At 33.1% G+C, this 20928-nt stretch overlaps 1 protein-coding gene and 1 long non-coding RNA gene across 3 annotated transcripts; one reads left to right on the forward strand and one right to left on the reverse strand.

Annotated features, from left to right (window-relative positions):
• Positions 1-210: 210 nt before the first annotated feature.
• On the reverse strand, positions 211-3080 carry LOC145006242 (UDP-Glycosyltransferase superfamily protein). Of its 2 annotated transcripts, XM_078965334.1 has the most exons (7): positions 2936-3080; positions 2233-2349; positions 1962-2155; positions 1631-1884; positions 1438-1544; positions 1202-1368; positions 211-656 (listed from the first exon to the last, which is right to left on the reverse strand). In XM_078965334.1, exons 1-7 carry the CDS (start codon positions 2994-2996, stop codon positions 351-353), a joined length of 1206 nt encoding a protein of 401 aa, XP_078821460.1. In that variant the 5' UTR covers positions 2997-3080; the 3' UTR covers positions 211-350. The 2 variants fall into 2 exon arrangements, with proteins under 2 accessions (XP_078821460.1, XP_078821459.1); XM_078965333.1 differs by having other exon boundaries at positions 1202-1544.
• A 13415-nt stretch (positions 3081-16495) lies between these two features.
• On the forward strand, positions 16496-17094 carry LOC145005627 (uncharacterized). The gene is made up of 2 exons (XR_013662639.1): positions 16496-16662; positions 16797-17094. It is a non-coding gene; the product is annotated as an uncharacterized LOC145005627 (long non-coding RNA).
• Positions 17095-20928: the final 3834 nt, after the last annotated feature.

The following is a 20928-nucleotide window of genomic DNA, read 5'->3' on the forward strand; positions in this document are numbered from 1 at the left end:
TACCCTCTACTGCCACCCATAGGCAAGGGAGTGCAGCCTCATCCGCACCCACTCCCTCTAATACCAACCAAAACCATCAAACATTCGGTCTTATAAACAAGTAAAACACAACAATCAACACAAAAACACCTAGGATGTGGATAACGTCAACTAAAAGCCTACTAGTCTACTACATCAATAACATAAAAATATATCAATTATCAACACAAATGATCATAAAACATGGTTCTATTAAACCATATATACACAAACCAAACAAAAACCGAAACCCATAATCAAAATTCAAAATAGTTAGATGAAAAAAAATAAAACTAAAATCCTACATGTATCACTTATGCAACAAAATATTTCTATTCTACATGTCGTTTACTCTTTGATAACACTACATCCACCAAATACTGATTTAATCTTTCGCCAAAGGTCTTGGTAGAGAATGTTCCAGAAACATGTGCTCGTGCTTTTGCACCCATTGTTTCTGCTAACCTCGGATTCTCCAAAAACTTAGCCATGGCTGACGAGAAGCCTTGTGGGGTCGGGTCACACAGAAAACCCGTTTTACCATCTATCACTGTCTCTATGGGCCCACCACTATTGCATGCTATCACTGGTTTATGAGCCGCCATTGCTTCCAATGGAACAATCCCAAAATGTTCATCCTAATTATAACACAATTACTTCTAAATGTTTAATGATTTGTGTCGTTTATAGTTATAAATTACACTTTTGGTCCCTGAGTATAGCTAAGTTTTTTGATTTTGGTCCCAAAAAGTTCTCTTGAAATTTTGTGTCATTTATACTCCGGGGCCAAAAATGTAACAATTCCAAAATGTTCATCCTAATTACACCAATAGCTTTGAATTGTTAAATATTTTGTGTTTATAACTATAACGAGTAAATTATATTTTTGGTCCTTGGGTATAGCTGATTTTTATGATTTTGGTTCCAAAAGGTTTTCTCTTGCAATTTTGGTCCTTATTTGAGGTTCTTTTAATGCTTTTAGTCCCTTTTCAAAGTAAAACAACTATTTTTGGTCCCTGAGTATAGCTAGTTTTTGCAATTTTGATCTTAAAATGTTACAAAAACCTCAAATAGGTACTAAAACTGCAAGTTAAAACCTTTTGGGACCAAAATTGAAAGAATCAGCGATACTCAGGGACCAAAAATGTAATTTACTCAACTTTTAAAGTATTTATAATCTCACCTTTGGGGTATAAATAACACATAGGCACTCAGAGAGAAGAGTGTTTCTTTCGGATGTAGGACAAGATGTAATGAATTTGACCTTGTTTGATACACCTTTAATTTCTGCCAATACTTTTAATTGGTCTAAATAGTCAACATTCTCTCTCAATCGCTCATCAAATCCACCTAAAAAAAGATAAAAATGTGATAAGTTTGTTGACAAATGTAAAAATCTAATTGGTTGAGTTGACTTGCCTGCAATAGTCAATGTCACATCAGGAGAAGGAAGCATTGCAAAAGCTGATATTGCCAAATCTATGTTCTTTTTCTTTTCAAAACGATTAATTGAAAGAAAATTCAACCTGCAAAATTAGAAATCTAAAATATAAAGCTAAAACCAGAGAGAATAAAACCTTCAAAATACACCAAGAAAGATACCAATCTTTACTTATAAGCATTTGGTTCACTGAATTGATCCACATTTACAGCTGGATAAAGCACAGCTGGTTTTACTCCTTGAGCATCAAGTCTCTTGAATGTTGCAGCAAAAGTTGATTTTGTAAAATTGCTGTTAACAAGTATTAAATCTGCCATTCCTGTTGTTAATTCTTCTAAAAAGTTTATGGGCTTCCGGTATATTCTTCTTAGAAGAGTTGTGTATTTAGCCAACAACAAATCAGGGAAATGACAATAGAAAACAACCTAAGATTGAAAGAATAATCAGTTTATAAAATATCACATGACATGTATAACAATACTTGAGGTCCAAGTTTACAAACCTTTGTAGATTTTCTGAGCTTTAAAATTGGAATGACAACAGAGACTTGATCAGCAAGTATAATGTCAAAAGATGGAAAGTTGAATAACACACAGAGGGCAACAAATATGCAACGAAGATACGCGCATACTGCATGAAGACGATAGAAGATGTGTCTTGGAAGGAATGATCCATAAACTGTAACTGCAAATGTACCTGGGTGTATAAAAAAGGAAGAAGGAATTAAAGATTGTGAACAGATTTGTGGAGAGAACTTGATAATTTTTTGTTACCTGAAAGTGTCTCTTCAAAACACCGATTTCTATCATGGTGTGATGTGAAAATGTGAACATTATGTCCATGAGATGCAAGTTCAACTGCTGCATCAACTATTAACCTTTCGGCTCCTCCTAAACAATCAGAAATGCAAGATATCATAACCAGGAAACATTATTCCTACATATTAAATTGAAGGTGTTCCAAAAGATGAAGTCATTTTCATTTTTGATTGTCCAGATGATTAATGGGGAGGGGGATTGGAGAGGGGACAAACTATTGAAACGTTTAGATTCGCATCAAAGGGTATGGAATTTAACTAAAATCTCTTGAATTAGTTACATATAGTTTCTATAGGTTTTCTAAAATCGTGTTGCAACAATCGGCGAAATACAGAAGTTTATCCCGAAATGTTTGATTTTAAAGCGAATTAGACCTATGCCGATCATCTATATGTAGTTTGGTATAGTGATTTGGAGCTGGAGAGGATGAAAAGTTCTTTTTCGAGTTTTTCAGCAAAACAATCTACTGTTCTGGAATCGAATATGTACAGAAGTTGAAAATTACAAGGATTCCTACGAAAATTTGCACAGAACGATATTGAAAACTGAATCGAACATACAACATCGAAATTGAAGGGATAAAATGCGATCCGAATTCAAACAAAGTAAAGCAAAATTATATAGCTGTACAATATTCGTGTTTGTGATGAGTGCATACCGATTCCGAGATCAGGATGAATGATTGCGATGTTCATCTTCGAGCCTTTTTTGTTCGCCATCGCCGGTTCCTTTTGCTCTGTTAGATGAAAGGTGAAACTTACAAAGAGAAGGGAACTCGATACTTTGCGTCTTTACGCTTGTTGACTAGCACTAGCAGTTTAATTTACATAATGTTCCCTTCAAGAACGTCATAAATTTTATATCGGTCCTTGTTAAAGATATAATTATCTTTAATATTTTGGTAATAAGGAATGGACAAGTTTTTTCTTTTAAACAGAAAACTAGATTATAGCTCCCATTAAATGTGGGGAATATATATATATATATATATATATATATATATATATATATATATATATATATATATATATATATATATATATATATATATATATATATATATAGTATAATAATTATAAAAGAAAGTTTATGGTTATTGTTTTTATTAAAATGTGAAGAAGAAACACTGAAATCGATAAATATCTATAAATGTTGTAGGACCTCTTTGTAGACAATGTTTTTTGTTTTATTAGTTGAACGACCTTCATCGTTACATATGAGTAACTTCAAACCTTTTTTTGCTTGTTACACGAGAAACAACTACACATAACTGACCATGGGTGAAGACAGGTCTACGCAAATATAATCCAACGTTTAATAATGATTGTCATTGACTTTTGTTAATGGTTATAACGAAACAAACTACTATTGGGAATTGCCTATGTTGAAAACGAAATGGATTTTTTTTTCTCGGATGGTCAACTTCATGCGATATATATAAGTAATCTCATTGAAATCCTAGTAACCCATATTTCACCTGGTTACAATGTTGAGATGAAATCTTAGTCATTAAATGAAAATTTTATGTGGTTGTTGGGGTATAATATATTGCCAATTATTGCTCTTTTATAATATTTAAGCCCTAGATTGCAAGGAAGCAAATTGATGAGGTAGCCAAGGTTTGATGAGTAGGTGTGACTATGGCAATGCATTTGGGAAGTGGACTCCCAAAAAAAACCATAAAAGAAAATACATTGGTTGCCACAATTCAAGGTAAGGAAGTTAAAAATTGAAGATGTTACACTTGAATTAAAAGGATAATGACTTAAATGGGTAATATAATTTTTTGATTTGTATACATATGGTTTTTTTAGATTAACCAAGAGGTATAATGCTCAATAATGCATAGTGAAGTGAAGGATTGCAAGTACTTTGTTTGTTTGGGTAGACCTTGAATTACCAAACCAATGGTACAAAGACATTGTTATAATTACACAACAACAAAATGATGAGAACCATAAACTATTTTCAGAATTTTGGACACAAGAACCTGCATAAATTATGGAACAATAACCTATGGAAAGTGTAGTTATGCAAGAAGATGGTGGAATTGTTGTTGGAAGTTGGAAGATTGAGTTTTGGGTTTGTTTGGTTTTAATTTAATTTATGTATATGACAAAATGATTTATGGAATGGTAGGTTGACAAAAACAACTTGATCTAGTGTCTTTCTTTTATACTATAACTATTGGCTCAACCTAATCAATGTATGGATAATTTGTCTTAAAATTTTCAATTGATGTAAGTTTACCGATACAATTTGATATCTAAAATAACCAAAACAACTAGACTTGACCAAAATAAATTGATATCCAAAATGACTTGACCAAAAGTCCAAAACAATTTAATTACCCAAATGACTACATAATAACTTTAATGCCGTTTATGTACTTACGACTAATAATAATAATTTTTTTTGACCAAATTGTTTTCAGGATAAGTAAAGCCATAATGTTTACAAATTTACAAGTACTTATCAAAAAAGTGCTATCACACACATTTTCCTAAATAGTTATCAGCAAAAGCCAACGCAATGGCATGCACCTAATAAAAAAAGGATATCAAACACTTTAATCTAACATAATTAGTGTCTTGTATGCACTCATCCATCGACATTGCTTACCAACCACTTATTTATGTAACTTCATTAGAGTAATACTGTGTGGAGGCTTCTTCCTCTTCACTTATTGGGTGTCATATATACCCTCATATTTATTATTTTCCTCATCTAATGCTTGAGTTTCTAGGACTTTTTGAGATTCTTGAATTGGAACTTGTGTAACATCTTGACTCTTAACACCAACATCCTGAAATTTAAGAAGAGGCTTCTTTATAAAATCCATTATTATGTCATTAAAACACCTAGCTATGTCATTCTCAGCAGTCTCACATATATTCCAATATCAAAAAAAAAGCCTCGCACCATGAATTAAGCTCCATAGCCATAAGATGATCGTATGCAAATGTGTTTCGTGTTTATTCATGTTGATATAAATTTCAAATTCGTGTTTCGTGTCTTACACGGACCAAACACAAATTTATGGGTTTAAACACATATAAAACACAAACAATTTTCATGTGAAATGCAGCACGTAGACACTAATAATTTAGTGAAATATAACATGCTACTTTCTAGTTTTAGCTTCTTTTAGCAATGTAATTCCAATATATATATATATATATATATATATATATATATATATATATATATATATATATATATATATATATATATATATATATATATATATATATAAGTTGATGTTGTTGATTTGTTGGGTCAGCGCTTTGACGTTGTGGTTTGCCTCATGTCGCTCACGTTTCTTGCATGGTCTATTGATTGTAAGCTCTCCGTCTTGCTATTGTTGTTTTTATAATGTCAGCTTTTTGTTGACTAGAAAGGTAAATAGCAGGCACCCTACACTCGTCGCAAATTCCTTGACAGCGTTGATCGGCCCAATGCTTGGCGCTAGGCGGCCAAGGCTGCTGGCTGACAACGTTTCTTTGGCGGGGCCGGTGCTATCATTTTGTGACGGTGTAAGTCTTGTGTTTACCATCATAGACACGTATTGTTGTTTATCGGGTTGTGTCGTACTAGATGCACGTCCGGATGATGTCAACTGTTGTGATATGTCTCCGGCTTAGCTCTGTCTCTTTGAAGGATGGAATGAAGGGTATAAATAAAGTTATTCATTAAACACAATAGCTATTGATGAAGTAACATAAATAAAGTTATTCATGAAAAATTGACACGACACGAATACGAAACAGATAAAGTTATTCATGAAAAAATGAAGGTATAATCAATAGCTATTGACGAAGTAACATAAATAGTATTAATCAGTTGCCAATTAAAATAGAATAAATAGGGTGGGGTGGTGGGATTTAAGTTAGACTTGGGACTCAATTTTGGTGATAATTCTCATATTAATTAACTTATGTGCGCTAAAAGGTTACTAATGGACTCATTTTATCTATAATATGACTAAACTTTGAAAAAAGATTGGGGGGTGGGTGGTTGGAGAGCATAGGACAACCATTTTATTTTCTTCGTCTCTGCATGAGAGTGCTAAACAATGTTCATTGCTATTGTTGGGAGATTGTTTAAAGTTCATCGATATAATGGATGTTCAACGTGAAGTACATGATGTTAAGAGCTTTCCTTTGGCACTGTGGTCCGGTTGCTGCTTTTTTTTTTACTTAACTATGTTATGTCATCCTATCAAGGTATCAAGGTATATGTATAAATAACCGACCAAACCCGATACCCAAGTATCCAAATTTTAATTTGGTCTGAATGTCGGTTACATGTTCAAACATTAATTACTAGATCAACCCACTGGTGAATCTAGAACAAAAAATCACATTATTCCTAAATTAAGCAAGGCCAATAAAAAAATCAACAACACTTTTGGGGTCCGGCCGAGTTGGCTCACGTACATTAAAAGAACTGAACCAGTTCAATCAGCTCATGTACCTTGTGCCATCGATTAAAAATTTTAAAAAACCGATTGAAATATAACTGAAAAATGCGTATGGTTTAACGAAAAACTAGTTGATTATTAGTCCATTGATAAAACGGCGAACGAAGAGTGAAAGTATTTGGCATGTGGGATTTCATTTTATTAGAACAACTTATTTATTTATTAATATTTTGATAGTGCCGATTAAGAGTGGTTAACCTTTTGTTATCAATCTCATAGTTTAAAATAACAAATTGTCCCTAATAACTTATATTTTTCTCTTTTTAAAATTTAGGAAATTTTTTTGAAAAACAAACTCAAGTTGGTCCTTTATTTTTTCTAAGGTAGTTCTTAATCTTTACTATCTTATTAAACATATCCAAATTTTCTTGAATTTTAAGAGGTACAAAATATAAAATTTAATGTACAAATTACATATGCAAAACACCTCATACTTAATCTTATCAGAGGAGATTAATGAATGATTGGTTACCAAATTTATCAATGATTTTTATTTAATCCTGTGTTAAAGTGTATTAAGGAGTGAATCATGATTTCCTCATATATCTTCAAATGTCAAAATTCATATTTTACTAAGTTGATTATACCCATAATCTCCTCCATAAATACCATTCATTTCTGTTTCAACTCCTGCACTTGTATATCAGACCTCTATAGATGGTGTATTATCCTTTTTTGCATGAAACCTTCTCTGATTCTGTTGTATATTTTGTATTATTCGTTCAATTTACTTCAATCGTATTTTTTTGTTTTGAAATATAATGCTAATATTATTTTTTTCATTTAATCGTGTGTTAAAGTGTATTAAGGATTGAATCATGATTTCCTCATATATCTTCAAATGTCAAAATTCATATGTTAGATAGTTGATTATACCCACAATCTCCTCCATAAATACCATTAATTTCTGTTTCAACTCCTGCACTTATAGCTATCAAACCTCTATAGGTCGTGCATCATCCTTTTTTGCATGAAACCAGTGACGGAGCTTGAACTTTTTCTTTGGGGGGGGCGAAAGTATAATAAGTATGAAAATTGGAAAGCGGGGGGGGGGGGGGGGGGGGGGGGGGGGCAAAGCCAAATTTTATAGCTTTTGGGCATAATATGTAAATATTTTAATACTTAAGGACTAATTATGACAAAAAAAAAAACAGGGGGGGCCACAGCCCCACCTGGCCCCAAAGAAGATGCGTCCCTGCATGAAACCTCCGCTGATTTTGTTGTATATTTTGTATTATTCGTTCAATTTACTTCAATTGTATTTTTTTGTTTTGAAATATAATGCTAATATTAGTTTTTTTGATGGAGTTATTGATTTTAAGTATTTGGAATGAAGGAATCACTCCCGACTTCACAGTCTCCCCGCTTTTATCCTCTATCTTCAGCAAAAAAAAAAAAAGAGAGAGAGAGAGAGAGAGATTATGTTGGTAATTGTGTCGATACATAATAGTAAAAGATCCATGAGAGTTTTATGTGTTGTGAGGTGAAGATCCAATAGGCTTGGTTCTCTATCGCTTCCATCTCCAAGTAAGAAAAACTAATTTATATTTTTCACATTTGGCTCAAATATTACTTTCTTTTGATTTCTTTCTTAGGTTGATTGTATTGTTAATATAACCTTGGGTTTACGGTTTTTATCTCAGGGATACACTGTTACAACCCTCAAAAACAATTTCAAGATCTCGATGTGGTGGGAAGTGAAATATTTTAAAGAGGTAATCAAGGGCGTATCTACATATAGCAAAGATGGGTCGAGATCCACCTATTTTTTTAGTTTTATATATTAATTACATTGGTGGTGGATTTATATTTAAATTTATAAAACAAATAGTTAATATTTATTAAAACTTATCCCTATATAGGAGATAAAAAGAAAGAGATGTAATTATTTGATATTATAAAATGGATGTGGATGATTATAATGAAAGTTGAAAAACAACATAATTCATTCCATATTGTTGTTTCTAAAAATAATTATTGCAAATGAACTCTTTAATAAAAAAGAGATTTAGTCGTGCAAAATAAATGTTTTTTTACAAAAATATAGTTTTAGGGGCCAGGTAGACTGATTTTTACTGGTTTGATCCGACCCGATTCATCACATGGATTGCTTACTTTTTGGATTTTTCGATTTCACTTAATTAGGAACCACGTACTATTTTATTGTAGATTCGCCACTGGAGGTAATATTTATTCTTATTTTGTTTTCTCAATATCTATACGATGCTTTTTTTTTTCCAGGTAAGCATTGTGACTTAGACAACCTTTAATGGAGTTGTTGTCTCTCCTCATCTTCGTCTTCTTTTATAAACACCATCACCACTCACTGATAATGGTTAAACTTTGTATTTCAATGAATATGTGGTCACCATTTGCGATCTGTATATGGAACAAAGAAAAAAAGTTCTAAAATCAGGTACCTAAAGTTATTAATGATTGAATAAATGTCATAAACTCTACCGGTTATTGCATTTCACTCCAAATTTTTTGTTAGGGTATTATGGTACATTGAAAAATCATTCTTATTTTAATGAAGTCATAAAAACACAAAGTGATTTCCAGTTATAATTCTAATTGGGTAGATTTTTTAAAGTATTATACTTCATTTTTAAAAATTAGAAGTTGAACTTTATAATTGGTTGAGTTTTCAAAGTATTGTCACTGTAAGAAAATAATTTATCCCCTGACCCAAACAATTTCAATGTATAATGGCTGAATGGCATAACTAGAAAAAAATCAAGCTTGATGCTAAAAGATTTCATTGGTTGTTGTCTTTTTCCAATCTGATTGCATATAGTAACCAGGTCCCTCATGTTTGTGCAAATAACTTGCAACCAAATTCTATTAGCAAGTCTTAACACATTGTTTCTCGCTGATGATGTAATTGTTGCAACTGATCCAAAGAAAACCAAGATTCTCAAAAGGTACATCATATTGGCAACTAACATAACTATGAACTGAATCACATTATCTGATTTTGATATTTGTATTTATCATTTGTAAAATATTTTTCTTATGATCTCATTTTATATTGTTTGCAGTTCTAGAGATAATGTAACGACCCAAATTTCAAGTCCAAAAATTTCATTTTTAATTAATCGAAAAGTAAAATTATTTATAAGAAAACACCATCTAAACATAACTTTTCATAAAAACCACAACTTATGTCTGATACCATTCATAAAAGTAAGAATAATGTCAGAGTACAATCCCAAGAAACTCTAGTATGGAAAACCAACATGTGTGTGTGATGTTCCGCTACCGCACCAGCTCCTTCCCCTTCGCTGAAGAGGTACCTGAAACCAAAACTATAAACTGTAAGCACGAAGCTTAGTGAGTTCCCCCATCATACCACATACCGTACAGTCACATAGCATATATACTGTCGGGCAATTCTAGGGTGCCCGACCTACCCGGTACGACCATTTTGGGGTGCCGACCTACCCGTACGGCCATTCTAGGGTGCCGACCTACCCATGCGGCCATTCTGGGGTGCCGTCCTACCCGTATCAAGCCATTATGGGGTGCTGACCTACCCATCAATCCTAACAACCAATCCTCGGGGACTATTCCACCCCTCTACTGCTACTATCACATATATCATAACATAACATATTATCAGACATATCTGGGGTGTCCGAACTGACCTTTGGTCCTAACATCCGAACTTAGGGACGATTCTCCCTACTACCATTATCACGTATAACATATCATGCCAGCATATAAACATATCATCACGTACTGTCAGATATATCTGGGGTGCCTGACCTACTCTTCGATCCTAACAACCGAACTCTACTACTATCGCATATAACATATCATGCCAACATATAACATATCATGCCAACATATAACATATCAGGTAGTAGCAAAACTATATGATATCACAAAGACAATCATCTAACATACAACTCCTACTGGTGGGCCGGTATTGTGGCCGTAGACCCACCGCTACTGGAAGGTAACTCACCTCGAACAAGTAGCTGCTGATAATCCGTGTGGGAAGTCTCTACCTGCTGCTGCTCCGGAAATCCTCTGGCTACAATCCCCACAAAACACTTAGTCAAAAACTGACATATACTCTTAGGGTAAAATGAATATTTTACCCCCAATCAAGTCCAAGTCAAAGTAAACTTCAAGTTGACCTGACTCGCCGAGTTGGGCCGTCAACTCGTCAAGTCCCTATCCTTTTACACGACCTCATCCATGACTCGACTCGTCGAGTTTGGCGATGACTCGACGAGTTCCTCTTCTATAAGAACATCGAATGATCTTTCATCCGACTCGTCGAGTTGTATGAACAACTTGTCGAGTTCACCTTCATCTGATGAACAAGTCCTAACCTCGACTCGCCGAGTTGTATGAATAACTCGTCGAGTTCATATTCAATCTTAAGGAGATTGTCTTGGACTCGCTGAGTCTGTTCTAGCACTCGTCGAGTCCTATGAATTCCAGGTCTAAGACTAAGTACAAAGCGTTGGGTCGCTCCTTCTAACCTTCTACAGTCCTTCTAACACCCAGCTGAGTTCTTTAGACCCTCAACAGATATATGACTTTATGCCTTGGATTCGCCGAGTCCTAAGAACGGACTCGCTGAGTCGGTAACGTCCACACCCTAAATCCTCGATTTCTGATGTACAACCTTTTACCAAAAGATATATCCAAGCCCCTAGGCTTGATTTAGCATGTAAAGTTACAAACTTTACGTGCATGCATGGAAGAATGAGCCCAAATGGCTCAAAAAGAAACTCCCAACATGCATGAGGCTTTCTATGGGTTCTAAAACAATTACTTTCTACCTTAAGGTCCCTCAAGAACCCTGGATCCGAAACCCTAGACCTCAACCATGCTTGCTGTAACACCCTGAGATTTAGGTGCATTTCTTTTACCCTTATTCTTTGTCATTAGTCATTTTTAGCCCTTGTGTGTGGAGAAAAGTTAGCAAGTGAGTACGCTGGGTGTACCAGAGGGGTACGTTGCGCGTACTCGTGTGCTTAGTTTGGATGCGAATCGCCAAGGTACGCTGGGCGTACCAAGAGTTACGCCGGGCATACCCGACCCAGGAGCAAAACCCTAATTCATCTTGTGCACTATTTAAAGGGTGCTAAGGCTCATTTCTCAGCCTCCATATCAGTGAGTGAAACCCTAAAAGAGAGCTTCCCACCATCCTTAGTGTGTGTGAGTGTTATTGGAGCTAATTGTGCTTTGGTGACTTAGTGAAGAAGAAGGAAAGGAGTTCTTGGAAGCTAAAGCTTGAGGTGCCATTTTGGATATGAGATCTACAGAGCAAGGGACTACACTTAGAGGTATAAAGTTCAAAACTTTCATCTTCTTTTGATTTGTTGTTGCATGTGCTTTTGCTAGGGCTAAAAACCCCAAAGGTGGAGACTTTATGAGTGTAAAGTGCTCCATAATCCGAGATCTGTCCCCATTCAGTGCTATTAGTGAAGTAGAGCCATAAAGTTTCCATCTTTAGTGTTAGTTTGAGGTCATGCTTGAGTAATAAGCCTTCTAGGGTTAGAGGATGGAATATTATGGGAGTTGGTGGCTTGTTCAGCCATGCAAAGGCATAAAGTCATCAACTTTATGGATTAAGAGGCTTAGATGTGGTCGGATCTAGAATTTGGACGTGAGTCTTAATTGTTTAAGACCTAAAGAGTTAAAGGCCTGAAGCTGGGGAGTACGTCGGGCGTAATCCCAGTACGCGCCGCGTACTGGGTGGCGTTCCCCGATCCTGTGATGCAGCTAGGTACGCGCAGCATAACCTGGAAAGTTGACTTTTGGGTTGACTTTTAGGGTATGGTCTATTGTGGGGCCTTTTGAGTTGTGAGAGGGGTAAAATGGTCTTTTACCCTTCTGAGAGTGTCATAAGAGGACATAGTCTAGCCTTTGAGAGTTATAATAATTAGCGTATTTATTTTATATGATTAGGTGGAGGTTAGACTAGCGTTACCGAGTCAGAGATTACCGAGATACCTGAGGTGAGTCTTCTCACTATACTTTACCTAGTGTGGTAACAGAGTTATGTGATAGAGTATTTTAAAGTTATATGCCAGTGTAATTGCATGTTATTTATGTGCTATGATTTATTGTGATATGTGTTATGCATGATTCAGAGTTACAGAGTTAGGACATTCGGGTCCATAGAGTTAGGACCTTCGGGTCCACAGAGAATTGGGGCTGGAGGGCTCCACTAAGACACATAGACCTGAGGGTTAACAGAGTTACAGCCTCGAGTGGCTATTATGTGTTAGAGTGGTATTTTGGGGAACTCACTAAGCATTTATGCTTACAGTGTTATGTGTTATGTGTTTCAGGTACCAATGATGATCGCGGGAAGGCGCCAGCATGATTCGTACACACACATGAGATTTTATTTATTTGATCTTGGGAGATATTTGTGAAAAAAAAGACATGATACTATGACATTTTATGAATGAATGAATTTGTGAAAATGTGTTTGAAAATGCGAAAAATTGTTTTAATTTTTACGGTGTTACACTTGCAATCATGGTTGGTAGCCAAAATGGCTCTTAGAAGCCCTAACTTCCTTCAAGAATAGATTTATAATAATAATGAGCAAGGTATAAGCTTTATACCTCAAATGCACTGTGGAAGATGCTCAAACTCAGATCCCTCTAGCCTCTTCTTGTTTCTTCAAGTTTTTCCTTCCTTCCTTAGATCACAAAAGCACCAAAATCACTCAAAAGGCCTTAGATCTTCACTCACACGATTGGGGTTCGCTATGGGGGTCTTCTGGGAGCAAATGGGACGATGGGTGACTGAATGAGATGTTTAAATAGGGTGCAAACCCTCAGATTAAGGTTTTTGTCCAGCCAGGGCCTACTCGTTGAGTCCATCACTTAAATCCCGTGTCCCGTCCCGCTTCTACTCGGCAAGTTGGTCCTTCAACTCGTCGAGTCCAAGGCCAAAAAGGCAAAACACTTAGATAAAAATAAAAAGAGTTACGTACCAAGAACCAGATGCTACAGATAATTGCAATGGTTTATTGAAGATCGAGACACAAAAGCTAAAACCGATAACCTAATGGTGAACTTAAGGTCATAGCACCACTACCAATGAAATCTGCAAATAAGGAGGTAATTTTGTCTCAAGCGTTAGTTAATTTCTTTAGGATTGCTTCTCGCATAAAATATATTGATGTATTTGGTCTTAAAAATCGGCTACAGTTTTGAATTACGTCGGTAGAATTTCATATATGCCCTTTCTTAAACATCAAAATATTATATTTACCCAACTTAATTTCTAAATATCATATTTACCCTTCATAGAAATTTTAAATATCATATTTAGCCTTCATAAAATTTCAAAATATCATATATGTCATTTTTAAACATCAAAATATCATATATGCCCTTTTTAAATATCAAAATATCATATATGTACTTTTTAAACATCAAAATATCAATGGTAATATTTAAAATATCTTTCATCTACAACATGATAATAATCAACAACAACTAAAACTAAATAATCAAAATATACATTCCATAGAGAGGGTTGAAAATGAATCTTTTTGTTTGTCAAGAGGCGACATTCCAACAATTTAGAAGTTCGCATTCCATTATCATAGATGTAAGGATAATATGTTAAAATTTTTAATTATTATAATAATTCTAAGGTATAAAGAATGATTATAAAATATTAAAAACATTATTAAAAATGATTTGAGAAAATATGATATTTTGAAGGTTTATGGAGGGTAAATATGATATTGAAGCTGAGCAAATATGATATTTTGAAGTTTAAGAGGGGCATATATGAAATTCTCCCTTTACTGTAAGCATGTTTTAATGTTTGTAAATTTTTTTAGCTAGGTTTTTGCTGATAATTTAATTTAATATTTAATTGTAGTTGAAGCTTGGTGCTATAAATCTTGATGATTTTGTATATATTGAATTCATTCTGTTGAGGAAATTGGTGGTGCTAGGGTATGTATGAACCAAATTTTTTCATTTTTTTGCAAAAGACAAAAATGCCCCTATCATAAAAAAATAGCATTTATTTGTTCGTGTAATTGTCGCAAGAAACGAAGTTGGGAACTTTGACACCACTGTTTTGCTGCATCCAAATACAGATAACATATTGGATGATCTGGAAAGGACCGTTGATGAGTGGTGTAAATACTTACAATGTAATAATATTTCTCGAGCTTTCTTTATGCCAGACAATTTAATTTGTTTTTTATTTCTTTTCTTTGGGCTTGGTAGCATAAACCATCAAGTGGTGTTGGGATAAATTATTTTTTTTCTGTAAAAAAAAAGTTAAAGAATTGTAATCAATATAATTTGTAGATTATTTCAAATATAATATATATTGCTTTTTTCAGTAAAAAAATGTTGGTATAGTGCTATTAAGCAAAAAATGTACATTGTTTATATTGGTAGTGATAGTAAAGTTTGATGATATTCTTTACAATATTTCATTTATAATATTTTATTTTTTTAGTTCATCAAGTAAACAAAAGTACCTACATACTGTGGTTACAATGTCTTTGGCTTTTGGAGGTAAAACGGGTTGAAGTTATTATAATCTACACGATTAATAATTATTAGGAGAAATTAGTTTTAGAAAGGTGCACATATAAATGAACAAATAAACGTTGTGGCCTTATTTACATTATTAGATTAAAAAAATATAAGGATCACAAATTTTGAATTTGATGTAAAAATAGTTATTATTTTCAGCTTTGCATATACAACAATGTTTGCTTGTTTTGAAAAATATTGTCATCTTGATAATTATAATACTCATCATTTTAGCGAAAAACTAGCAAAACTGCATGATTTTTCATTGGTTACTTCTTATTTTTTTGCCCAATATGATACTCCTTATTTTATTATTTTATTTCATGCTAAAATGGTTTTAATTCCAAATCCTTTTTTTACAAAATATTAAAAGATGCTTAGGAGATGAAAATTGTAATAAGTAAATTAAACGATTTACATTGCTATTTTTGAAATTTTGGAATAAATGATGTTATGGTACAAATGTTGTCACAATTTGCAAATATTGATTACATCGCTTTAAATTTATTTTGAAATAATGTTTGTACTAATATCGTGATTTACCTCTTTAATTTTAATTTGATAACTAAATTTCTAATTAAATAGACTTTCATGTAAAAAATGGCAACTTGAGGAATAATTAAATAGACTTTCATTGTGATTTTAATGATTGTGATTGTAATGAAAATAAGAATCTATACAGGTACCTAAAAATGAATGTTTAATAAATTTACGAATTTATGTTAGTCAATATGAAATCTTCAATAAAGGAATGAAAAATAACTAATGATAGAACAAAATTATTCCCCACTCAGCGCTTTGCGCGGTTTAACTACTAGTTTTTCTATTATATACATTGTAAATAAAATTGAGAACTTAGATAGGTGTAACTACCTAATCATATAGTGGATACGCTCATGAATCAACCAGACCAAATAACTTAAAAAACTGAAAATATACTCAAACCAACCTTAGTATAAACCAATAGGGTATATAATGTTTATAGGTACATGGAACGTTCTATCTTATATCCAAGTAATTGAAAGGAGCCATATTAATGTCAAACATATCTTATATCCAAGTAATTGAAAGGAGCCATGAATATGTCAAACATATCAAACTTCGAGGGCATGTTTGTAAAAGCATACAAACTTGAAAATTATATTGTTAAAGCTATATTCTATAGGAAGCTTGTGGAATGATCAAAAGTCCAGGTGTAAATATGTAAATATAGTCACAATTCCGCCTTATCGATTCCAAATCTAACAATACTTTACGTTTTGCGGACGACGTCGAAGAGAGGGAGCAAAATGTCAACCGGAGAAGAGAAGGGCCCAAAGCTTCTGCGGCTGTTATATCTGGTCGGCGCCGGAAGTAATTCATCGTTTCCTCCTCCTCATTCATCCTTTTCCTACATCTATAAATCCATATGCGTGTAAAATCAGTAATTTGATTTAGAATTGCCTTCGCTTAATCAAAAAACCTGATTGGGTAATTGGTTGTATCAGTCCTCTGTACGGCTGCGTTCAACAAGTGGAGAGGTATCAGAAAATCTGCGTTGCGACATCAACGGCACCGGCGATTGTTGGAGGAGCCATCTAAAGCCGTTGATTGATTAATCGCACTCCATGTTAGGGCTTCGTATCGATGCTATCGGCGTCAGGAAACGATTTCTTCTCTAATCAACAATTTTCTTATTTCGTTTGCATTTGGGTTTTGGATTGAATCGTTTCGTGTTGGTTTTTGTGTTGGTCGGATCTTGAATAAATACACCAAAAATGTCAATATTTTGATTCGTTTTTTTTTTTTTTTTTTTTTTTTTTAATTCTTCTTTCTCGTAAGAAAAATTAATTTGGTTTAACAAGAATCGAGTATCTGAAATGTTCGATTTGGTGAATTTAAGTTTGATTGAAAGTTTGAAACTGCTGAGGCAGATTGCATAGGAAAGGGTGTTTTTCTTTTGGTAACATAATTTTAGAACCAATATTTGAATTTAGAAACAAACACTTTTTATTAGAATTTTATGCAAAAATGGAACTATTATATACTATAATTTGCAAATATAGGATCCATTTATTTACTGTTGTAGAAATGAGGTTGTGAGTTGTAACCCCACAACTCAAATAATTGATTTTGAATAATTTAGATAATGTTTTAATAATAAACCACACAACTTATCTAATGGATGATTATTAGGATATTCATAAAATTGACTAGATTATAAGGAATCGCTGTAAGTGATCTAATTTTTGTTTTTAAACTACCGAAATGTCAATCGTGTTTGGAAAAATATATTGTAGACTAAATTAATTTTATTTTATACTAATTTTATAACTGACCCCTCACATTAGGGGTGTTAACGGGACGGTTCGATTCGTATAGTAATAAAATTGTAAACCATTATCACGGGGCGGGTACTTCATGTGCACGAACCGAAACCGAACCGAATTAGTAAAAAAACCGAATTGAACCGAACCGTATAAAGGCGGGTAACCACGGTTCGGTTCACGGGTACCCGCTAAATATAAAAATTTAAATACAATAAAAATTACAAACTTCATTCCAACGATTTCTTTCTAAAAATTACTAAATCCAAAGAGTTATAAAAACATAATAAAAGTCAAATAACATAAAATATAATTGGTATAATAAATATAAAAATAAAAATAAAAGAAAACATAACGTAGAAGTGTAAAAATGGAATAGCCGATCATGATTTTTGTTTGGGATATGGCTAAAAGTTCAATGAAAATGAATATTATATATATATATATATATATATATATATATATATATATATATATATATATATATATATATATATATATATATATATATCAAGCGGTTCGGTTCGGTTATCCGCGGATACCTAAGTATCCAAACCAAAACCGACCCGTTGATATCCGGTTTTATCGGTTTCGGTTTTTTATGTTTTGGTTTTTTTCGGTTTCGGATCGGCCGATTCGGCTCGGTTTTTCGGTTTTGCGGTTTTTTTGCACACCACTACCTCCCATTCACTAGTTGTATTGTACCCTATGTGAGAGTGGGTAAGTCGCGCGTTTGATTGCGAGGGGGTATGTACATATAGTAAGAAGTAGACATTTAAGAAAAACAAATTCTACAAAAGTAACAAAATTTTCATGAAAATTCGATATTGATATTTTGTTGTTTTTTTGTGTCAATACGGACACCCGCTTTTCCAATTTGTTTCAATATTGACAATTTATCCGGTGCCAAATTATGTGGCATGCTGACGTGGTAATCTTTGATGACGTTATAATTATTGTTTTGAAAAGTTTAACCGGTAACCGCTCAGGATAGCGGTATTTTTAGGCTTCAAAACCGATTGTAAACCAAACCGGAAAAAACCAACAATTCAACAAAAAACTGGTCAAAACTTTTAAATATATATCTTTTGGACAATAATTCATCCAAACTTTTAACTACATGATGATAATCGATGATAGATAGGGATGAGATGAGCATCGAAACCGACCCGTGAACCGAACTTGGTGGAAAATAGGAACCGAACCGGACCGCCGGTTCTACCGATTCTTGCCGTGTCTTTAATGTTGGTACCCGTCCTCGAGAAATACCAACATACGGTTCCGGTTTTTGTCGGTTCCAAAAATCCACAAGAATATCGTTCCGGTCCCGGCCCGATCGGTTCTATCCGGTTCCGGTTCCACTTCCAGCCGGTTCCTCGGTCCAAATGCTCATCCCTAATGATACATGATAAATTATTTCATATTAGCAAAACATGTTTTTTGACATTTTTATTATGAAAAGTTGAATTTAAAAGTGGTTCGAAACGTGAAAAAAAGAAGATAAACGATTGTTAAAACCATTTTTAGATCTATATTACCATAACACTCTTCAATGTAAACTTATTATCTTTAATTTATTACTAATAAATTTAATTTTCAAAGTATATGTGTTTGATTTTTATAAGATAAAATATGTTTTCGCATTTACGTAAAATATTTATGTTTTTGCTTTAATATATATATATATATATATATATATATATATATATATATATATATATATATATATATATATATATATATATAATTTGTAGTAAGTTAACAAAGGGGGATACGTTTCATAGGAGGAGGCCACTTATCTCGAGTTTTTTTTAAAGAGAGAAATGAGAGGAAATGAAAGAAAATGGAAAGAAAGATGTGTTCATGAGGTTTTTGTTTTTGGGAGAGAGATGGTGGGAATCGAGAGGAAATAAGTGTTTTCGAGTTTCATTTAAGAGAGAAAATGAAAGAAAATGGAGAGATTAGGAGGGGAAAAACCTACTATAATTTATTTCTTCCCACTTTTGAGAGGATTGAGAGGGAATGAGTTATTAACATTTCCTTTTCTTCTCTTTTATTTCCTTATCCTAAACCCTAAACCCTAACCCCTAAACCCTAAACCCTAAATCATAAACCCTTTATAAACACCCTAAACCTTAAACCCTAAACCCTTTATAAACATCTAAAATTAGAAGTTTTTACGGTTCTTTACCTTTTTTGGTTCTCATTTGAACCTTTACCTATATATATATATATATATATATATATATATATATATATATATATATATATATATATATATATATATATATATATATGACATCATCCCGTTCATCTGGTTTTTGGGACTGGTTTATCCGGTCGAACCACCCGAACCATCGATCCGATAGGACAGCCGGTTCGATGTCCGATTCGGTTTTCAAAACATTGGTTACAACTGCCATGACATGTTGACGTGACACTCTTTGGTAACATCATATTTTGGGTGTGAAAATTGAAATATATATATATATATATATATATATATATATATATATATATATATATATATATATATATATATATATATATATATATATATATAATTTTGTGATAGCTATCCAAAATGTAGTGATTTTTAAACAATTTCATGTTATCAGTTTCAAACTTAAACTTCTACAATCATATTTAAAAACTTGTACTACTTTTTAAAATACAAATTAGACAAAAAGTTTTGAGACTATCAAACATGGCCAATAAAAAAAAAAGGAAAAGAAATCTTTAGCCTTTATATTCATTTGTGATAAAATATTTAGTTTTGATATTCATGCATCTCATCGTAACATTATAACTATGAAATGGCTTAAGGTCGTTCGTATCTTTTTCCATAACCATACATTTTAGACTTGTCCCACAATTCTATACATGTTATTTGGCTTGTACATTTCGTACATGATCCTTAATGGGGTTGTATTGTGTACATTTTGTACAACAAATTCTCCATTTGCCAAATTTCCATATTTGCCCCTGTTATTCCAATTATATTGTTAACAGATTTATGCTCATTTTCCCAACAAGTTCAGATAACTATAAAACATTATTGGCAACATAAATTACAAGGATTGGAACTACTCAAAAAATTCCCAAATGGCTAAAATGTCCTTTTTAACCAAATACACATTTCGGGTTTATACCTCTATTCTAACCAACGCTAGTAATTATCAATGACATGCATTGTTATTATAACTAGTCAAAGTTTGGAAATTTCATAATACTCATATAAATTGCCAAAGTGCCATTTTTGTCAAATAACACTCCAATATCACTAGCATACATATAATTACTCGGGCAAATA

The sequence above is a fragment of the Lactuca saligna genome, chromosome 7, assembly GCF_052625555.1.
Source record: "Lactuca saligna cultivar CGN05327 chromosome 7, ASM5262555v1, whole genome shotgun sequence".
NCBI lineage: Eukaryota > Viridiplantae > Streptophyta > Magnoliopsida > Asterales > Asteraceae > Lactuca > Lactuca saligna.